The 8,277-nt window shown below is 39.9% G+C and overlaps 1 protein-coding gene across 2 annotated transcripts; it reads left to right on the top strand.

Moving 5' to 3' along the window:
* The first annotated feature begins 1,312 nt into the window (after positions 1-1,312).
* On the top strand, positions 1,313-8,152 carry LOC308311499 (nucleolin-like). Of its 2 annotated transcripts, XR_013963657.1 has the most exons (9): positions 1,313-1,401; positions 2,001-2,108; positions 2,362-2,500; positions 3,038-3,144; positions 3,726-3,852; positions 4,380-4,492; positions 5,615-5,741; positions 5,926-7,808; positions 7,839-8,152. XR_013963657.1 is itself a non-coding variant. In XM_080758192.1 (8 exons), the coding sequence occupies exons 1-8, from the start codon at positions 1,347-1,349 to the stop codon at positions 6,044-6,046; spliced, it is 897 nt and encodes a 298-aa protein (XP_080614318.1). In that variant the 5' UTR covers positions 1,313-1,346; the 3' UTR covers positions 6,047-8,152. The 2 variants fall into 2 exon arrangements, 1 of the variants encoding a protein (XP_080614318.1); XM_080758192.1 differs by having other exon boundaries at positions 5,926-8,152.
* The last annotated feature ends 125 nt before the right edge of the window (positions 8,153-8,277 follow it).

Raw genomic sequence — 8,277 nt, 5'->3', positions numbered from 1 at the left:
CCAAAGGGCTGTGGGCTGATAGTCAAAGAATCCATAATTCTGTAGGTTTTATATTCACCCCAGCATCCATTCACATACATATTATAGTTATGTTTGTCATGTTTGACAAATTGGACATCTCACAAATAACTCTCTAGAGATTCCCTATGCTGTCGGCTTTGAATCAAGAGGACAATTGCAGCTTAGTAAATTGACAACAACATTGCTACATGGCAGAATTTATTACGAATTTCACAACCATACATCAACCAAAGCATCCATTATCCACCGACATAACATATAATTTAACAAGAGCAGAGAGACCTGCCTCGTCTTGTGCATTATGGCCTGTTCTTTGCTGCAGTATGAGGCTGCATGTTTTGCATGCAGGTCACACCCCTGCAAATTGTTTTAAGTATCATTCACAACCATAGTTGTATAAAGTATAAAGAGGGAAGTGTACCAATTTGGGATGATAATATAATGCAGAAAATGGGAAATCGTAGTCTATTTAAGTTTTCTGACAAGCATTCATCTCTTTTGTGGGTGTTAATGGCTTAGATATGTCGTAATTCGAACCAAACTATGCTGTTGCGTCATGTCGACATCCACTGCAACTGTGTAGGGTTAAACGGAACCAGTTACTGCACAAAAAGGGCTGTGCCATTGTATTATCATTTGGTATAGTAGTGCTTTCATACAGTAACTAACCAGACAAAGTTGGTGTTGTTGCCATCAGGGTGTGTCAGTGAGTAGTTTTTGTTAAGTTATGGGATGATGCTAGCCACCTTTTGGCATGATTTTGGTGTCATTGTCCCCAAACGGGGAAGCACACAGCTATATACTGTAGATTCATCTGCCCTGTCATTTAACATAAGCCCAAAACATCCTCAGTCAAGTCACACCAACGCCCATCCACTCCCTTGGCTGCTGTTTAAACAGAATCTCTTGTCATCCGTAAGCGATTGGTAATTTGTTTCATGTCAGTTGATCTCATGGTAAATTTAATTTGATATGCATAGAGCATTTTTTTGGCCCTCCTTCACTTTATTAGCATGGATTTCATAAGCCCCACACTTTGTACAGCATGCCTCAGACAGGGAACAATTACTAATGCTGTTACTAACCTTTGGGAAAAATAAGGGATCATATTTTTCCACTGAACTTAAAGTACATTTGAATTATGGGCCCATTGGGCCATGATATAACTTATAATAACCAGTCCTAAAATTATAACTCTGGTCATATTAGTAAGAATAGGTGAGGTTCTGTCGCCATCTAGTGGTACACTATTTCGGTATTTCCCACTCCCCCCCACAACAACAAATCCAATATGGCTGCCTACATGTAGACGTTTTGTTTTTGTTATGTGGGAAATATTTGCTCTTTTGCCGAACATGGAAATAAATAATAGGAGTTCAGGTAAATTACTTGCATCAAGACCACTATTAATTGGATATTTAACAGAATTTGCTATTAACATGATCAACGTACGTCGCTCAACAATAAATTACCCGGATTATCGGATAGGCTAGCCGTAATTTGTCATGGGCTAGCCCTGAAATATGGCTTTGGACCTTTGGCTAGCTAGCTACATAGTAGCCCTGGTCCAATGCTTACAGGGCTAGCTACATAGAAGCATTGGGCTTCTTGTATTGTGATTGTAAAAGGCAAACAATGTAATTAAAAAAAATACCATAATTAGAATACGTCAACTATAACAAGAATAGCCCCTTTCAGGCTTTCAGAGCAGACATTGCATGACTGCTGCCAAAGTTAGTTATGCATGGACAGGCCGTATTTAAAATTAAATAAATGTCATAAATGGCTGTGCCCCCTTTATGCCCACAACCCACATATCCTTGATGTCATCAAAGGGTTCAACCTGAGCAAAGGAATCGGTGACGAGAGGGAGGAAACACAAAAGGACAAAAAAAACGTTTGCACTGTCTGAAACACAAATGTGAATATATTTACAGCCCTATAGCTTGGACTAAACACTTGTTTAACATTTTTCATAGATGTTCCTGTGTTCTTACCAAACGTTCTTGCCAAAAGGAATTCCAGATTTTCCGATGTGGAACCATGTCCTGCCAAGAAGGCCAAGGTTGAGGGTCAGGGGAAGACGGGTAAGAAGAATGGTTCTGTTTCATGCATTGCCTTTCTGTACAGACGTGTAAAAAAACAATGCACCAAAGCAAAGTGCACACTATCTTCTGTTATGTATAGTTGAAAACATTCTTTTCACATGCACATTACAGTACATGTCGCTGTCTTATTGCCCTGCAGCCACTATGGCAGTAAACAAGCCTTTGTACAGCATGTTGTCATTCTGTGCTGTTATTGATGTGGTGTGTATAATGTTATTCCTTTCTCCCACAGAGAAAGGTGCAGAATCATTATTCGTGAGGAACCTTCCATTCGACACCACGGCAGACGACCTCAAGAGCCTGTTTAAGGACGCAAATGATGTCAGTCTGCCTCTCTTCAAAAATGGCAAAAACAGAGGCAAAAGCAGAGGGTAAGAAGAACCAACAGCTGGACAGTAATAAGCCTACAGTATTCTTTCAACTATTTTTTTTGATTTTTCAATTCCTTTCATTTATTGTTTGTTGATTTGATGGTGATGGAACTAATTTATTAGGGATGCACCGATATGGAAATTCTTGCCCTTAAACGGACCACCTTGACCCTCTTGCCTTGAGTCAAGATTTATTTTCAAAGGGCGCACAATTTTAGCTGATGGCTGATACTATGTTTATTTAGTTTTTGTTGTTTATTTGCACCTTTTGTGCCAAGGGAACAAATACATTTTCAATACAATAAATAAATGTTCAGAATCTACAGCTTGGTAAGCTGCAGATAACCAACACACCAACATAGCAAATGCAAAATCTATGCTTATCAATAACAGATAAAATCGGCTACTGCCATCAGTTTTATTTGCCGACACCAATATTGGCTGATAACAGCTATCGGCTGATACGGTGCATCCCTAGATTTTATGTAAACATATCGGATGATGAGCTAACATTTTATTTCTCCACTTGTTCCCCAGCTTTGCCTTCATTACGTTCCAAACAGAGGCCCTGGCTGAGGTGTGGCTACAGCAGACACAGGGTGCTGAGATCCATGGCCGCACCATCACCGTCGGCTTGGCGACAGGTGCTTTACTAGCTCCATTTGGAACCTCATATCTATGCTTTAGCTTTGAGAAGAGGTTATGTGTCAGGATATCCCTGCATCGGTAGAGAACGGGGGTTGAGCCGTCCAAAAACAGTGGCGAAAACCCTTTTGGCAGTATAATTTCCAAAAAGTAAAGGTATCAGAATCGAGCTACAGATGATAAACTTAGGATAGGCACGTACATTTTATGTGAGAAAACTGCTTAAATCAGGCTTAAATAAAAATGTAGTCCAGTCAACCCTCGTCTGCATGCGCAGTACTGCTTGCATAAGATTACATTGGGAAAGAATGGTACTGGCTGACTTCATAAGCTTTGTAAGCGGTTAATGTGTACATTACTGTGCACAAAATACTTATATATACTTAATCATAATTACATGTCACCGTTCTCAAGATAAGTGTCTTTGAGAGGTGACTGATAAAGTTAAACAGGTGTTTTTTGTTTGTTTGCTTTTCGTTGTAAGGTGATATGCCAACAAAGCCAATACATGCGTGACTAGGCCTATGTGTGTGTTCATAGGTTGTGTAGTTTGAGTATTTACTCTTGTTCTGGCCACCAGGTCCTACAAAAACACTGATTGTCAACGGTCTCTGTGAGAGAACCACAGATAAGACCCTCATAGATTCGTTTGGAGGTGCCATCGGAGCCAAGATAGTGACAGACGAAGAGACGGGCTCCTCTAAAGGGTAAAGCTTAATTCTTCACTTTTGTGTTATGAGCTGTATGTCGGCCATCACACTCATTTCCCCTTCCGACACAGTCAAGGAAAATGGCCTCCCACGTTGGAGCCTGGTTTCCCTTAAAGAGGAACACTTGCTCAGGGCAGGAGAAATAACATAATGTCTCTGCTCTACTGTATATGTGAAGTGTCTGGAGACTGGAGAGTGGACTCAGTGGAGACAACTTGTTGTGATTCGGCACTGTAATAAAATAGAAATTAAATGGAATTGACCAGTGATGTATACTGATGTGCAAGAGAATTGGAACCAGCATCTCCATGTCACAGGCAGCTATCTCTGTCTGTGAGAACATCTGTTTTCTGATTTGAAACATAGCCTGTATGTAATGGTGAATTATTGAATAATAATTATTTCCTTATTTATTTTGTCGTCTTGTTTATAGTTCTGATTTATAGTGGTGTACAGTTGTTCATGTTGTTTTCAGTGAACCAAAGCATCTATTTTCATTGTGAACGCCCCTCTCTGTGTTTTAGTGTTGGCTTTGTGGACTTTGACAACGAACAGGCCTGCCAGGCTGCCAAGGAGTCCATGAAGGACGCTGAGATCGACGGCAACAGGGTGACACTCAGCTACGGCACACGCAGAGGTGACGGCAGCTACTGTGTCTCGTTACATTGCAAGGCAGAGAGAGGCAGTGTGGAAGCACGTTTATGTCTATTTATCTAATGCTTTTGAATACATACTGTATTTTTGTGTTGTTTTTAAGTTCAACCCATTAAGACCTGAGGACCAGATTCTACAAATCAATCAATCAATCAAAACTTTATTTGTATAGCACATTTCATACAGCAAGTGCAACTCAATGTGCTTCACAAATATAAAAAAACATTAAAGGAGATGGAAAACAAAGAAGGAAAATAAAGAAAACATTATAGATAAACATAAACAAGGATAATGATATGAGCTAATTAAAAGCAATGTTAAAAAGGTATGTCTTAAGGTTTCTTTTAAAAATGTCTTTCTAACAATTTTATTTAAAAAAAGGAAGAGGTTTCTATATCAGTGGTTCTCAAACCTTTTCATGTCAAGAAACACAAAAAAATTATGTATTTGGCCGCCAACCCCCATCTCAAAATATTTTGTTCCAGGAAGCAAATTAAGATAGGAGTTTAAAACGATCGCTGTGAAATAATGTACATTCAAAGATTTACACACATGTTCACGATTTTTCAATAATAGCAAATCTACAAGCTTACGTGTAGATCTGCTATTTTTTAATAGCTAAAGTTTAAAATAATGGTTAAAGTGGGTAAAAGCTAAGGTGAGGCGTTCCAGGTCAGTAGTGGATTAAAAAAAATGAAAACCTTTGTACTGAATTAAATTCACAACAGAGTAGCAGCTCTGTAATGAGAGTCGGCAGCTTGTGGAGGAACGTTGAGCAATGGATGACATTTCATGACATCTTTAAAGTGTTACTGTGCAACCTCCATTTTGTTAGTCTTTTTGGTGACACCTCCGGTAGCTCAGTTGCCTGTTAGAACTGTGATCCCCACAATTCGGGTTGAAACATTGAACAATATCACGGAAATCCCACTCCACAATGAATGCTCCAGGGTCTTAGCGACGATGCTATTTTGGAATGTAACAACTACATTTTCAGAAACCATTTGTATTGACTACAGTAAACACATTTCCAGTTTCTGTTGCCTGCTTGCTTTATTCGTGAGTTAAATGGTGCATGAGTATTTATTCTTGTTCTGGCCACCAGGTCCTACAAAAACGCTGTATGTCACTGGTCTCTGTGCGGCAACGACAGATAAAACCCTCATGGATACGTTTGAAGGTGCCATTGGAGCCAAGGTAGTGACGGACACAGAGACGGGCTTCTCTAAAGGGTAAAGCTTCATTCTTCACTTTTGTCTGCTAGTGTTATGAGCTCTATGTCGGCCATCACACATCACGGAAATCCTTTGTAGTTTTTTCTGATCTTGGTTTATTGTGGTATACAGTTGTTCATGATGTCAGTGAACCAAAACACCACGTCTATGACCATTGTGAACACCCCTCTCTGTGTTTTAGGTTTGGCTTTGTGATCTTTGACAACAGACGGGCCTGTCAGGCTGCCCAAGAGGCCATGAAGAACGGCATGATCGATGGTAACAGGGTGACAGTCCATTACGAGAAACCCAAAGGGTTTTAAGTTTTAACATTGTTCTCCGGAGGATACACTCGTTTTTGGTTCACTTCTCAAAGCCTTTGGACATTCCACAATGTGTCATTTAAGCAATATTAACACGAGAGGGTGTGCTTTACCGTCATTATTGGCCCGACAGTGATGCGGACAGCAAGCATCACTGAAGTGGCCATAATCATGGTAAAGCACAGCATTGAGTGTAATATTGCGATTATACAACAGTTACCAACAAAACACAATCAAATTTTAAATAATGTTTTGACCTCTGTTTCCCTGTAAATAGAAGCGTTAATTTGACTGAGATATGAATGAATAGTCCCTGTTGATTCAAAGTAGCTGCTCTCAGCCGGCGCCGTCTCACCAAACGACACAGCTGAGGATTTTCCAATATATGCCCCGTTGTATGACCATGTCACGTGGCCAGAATAACTGATCTACAAGCTTACGGCACGTCGCTGTGGCAACACATTGTGAACTTGTAGATCGGCTATTTTCATTGCGCGCTACCGTTGTACCACAACGTATAAAATACACTGGGCTGTTAATCACTCCTTCTGATCCTCTTCCATCCATCCATCCATCAAATAAATCGGAATTAACAATATAATCCATTTCTGAATGGGTTACTGGCTGTTTGTTGTTCTCCGGTGCTTGCAGGCTGTTTTTGGTTTTCTCTCCAGTGTGCCACATGGAGTGGTTAGGGTTCAGGGGCTGTCGACAGTCGAGGAGTTTAAACATGTGCTTTAAAGACTTTTAAAGCACATGTTTAAAGTCCAGAATGTTTGCTGACGTTCAACATAAAGATATTTATTAGCTGTCCAAAGTCCTATACTTTGCATATACAAATAAATACATACATAATAAAAAATAAAATGTAGATTACAACAGCCCTTGTCTGCACAGTCATAAAACCGTTTGCCTCCTATCAGCAACACCTGCACCTACAGACGTCATCTAATTCTCCATATTCAGACCGCAGCCATCTTGCCAGCAAGGTGATACCTAGGTGACACTTCCCATAGAGAGCCCATTCATCCAAACAAAGTCCCCTCAAATTATATTAAACAACCTCAAAAGGGAAAGCTTGAATTAGTTTGGAAGTGCTCTTAACGGCCCATGAGTACCACCTGTTTCGAATGTGCACATAATGCAGGAGGCAGCAGGAGGTTGCTTTACTGATAGCGAGCGCTTCCATACTCTGATACTTAGAAAATAATCATCGGCAAGGAATTTCTTGACAGAAAGTAGCTCATAATATGTCTACGGTGGATTTTTATTAAACAAAAACTTTACAGATTAAAAGAGGATAATTCAAGCTTTCCCTGCAGTTGCAATGTTGGTGATTTTGACGTTGTTTAATATAATTAGAGAGGACTTTTCTGTTTGGATGAATGGGCTCTCTCTATGCGAAGTGTCACCTAGGTATCACCTTGCTGGCAAGATGGCTGCGGTCTGAATATGGAGAATACCTGGGTACTCTCGCGTGGCCAGACTGTTGCCAGACTGTTTTCAGATGCTTCTGTCATTCAGTCTGGAGCAACGGAAGCTCTATCATGAGCAAAATATAAAGCGGAAGTAAAGCCTCCTCCCGACTTCCGTTTCATCTTTACAGTCGCACATTTATCCTAATATAAATAGAAATAATCTAAGCTTATATAGCTTGCTTATTAGCATAGATGGAAATAAAATAAATAAAATTAAAAGATATTTTAAAATATTCTTTCGTGAACGGAAATGGCAGCTTCCTTGATCGGGTGTAGTTCCTACTGTAGTTCCAGACTACAGTAACATTTAGGAGGTGTAGTTCCAGACTATATAACATTCAGGAGGTGTAGTTCCAGACTAAAGTAACATTTAGGAGGTGTAGTTCCAGACTATATAACATTCAGGAGGTGTAGTTCCAGACTATATATAACATTCAGGAGGTGTAGTTCCAGACCCTATAGCATTCGGAGATTGTGGAATAGTTTTTTTTGGCTTCGCAAGACTTGGCCTTGACCAAGCCCTGCCGTGACATCATCAATTAGCAACAAGGCTCAAGTTTGTCTTGTTTTTTGATTATTTGATATTTGTGTTTTTCATCAATAAAGAATGGTTGTGTCATGTCAGTGACCTTTCTGTTAGATTCCTGGTGTTACAATGATATGAAAAGTGGTCTGTGGTTCAAGAGATATGAAAATCAGCGCTATTGATTCAAAATGGTCACCAAATGAACCTCATTGGACTTTAGTTGACCT

The sequence above is a fragment of the Protomyctophum bolini genome (genome assembly GCF_963924005.1).
Source record: "Protomyctophum bolini genome assembly, chromosome: 24".
Taxonomy (NCBI): Eukaryota; Metazoa; Chordata; class Actinopteri; order Myctophiformes; family Myctophidae; genus Protomyctophum; species Protomyctophum bolini.
Note: the sequence above shows the minus strand (reverse complement) of the source record. Positions and strands in the feature narration are given on the sequence as shown.

Coding starts and splice junctions, on each gene's coding strand:
- LOC308311499 (XM_080758192.1), top strand. CDS start 1,347: ATGTGGGAAATATTTGCTCTTTTGCCGAACATGGAAATAAATAATAGG. Junction 2,501..3,037: donor AACAGAGGCAAAAGCAGAGG/GTAAGAAGAACC, acceptor CTTGTTCCCCAG/CTTTGCCTTCATTACGTTCC. Junction 5,742..5,925: donor GAGACGGGCTTCTCTAAAGG/GTAAAGCTTCAT, acceptor TCTGTGTTTTAG/GTTTGGCTTTGTGATCTTTG.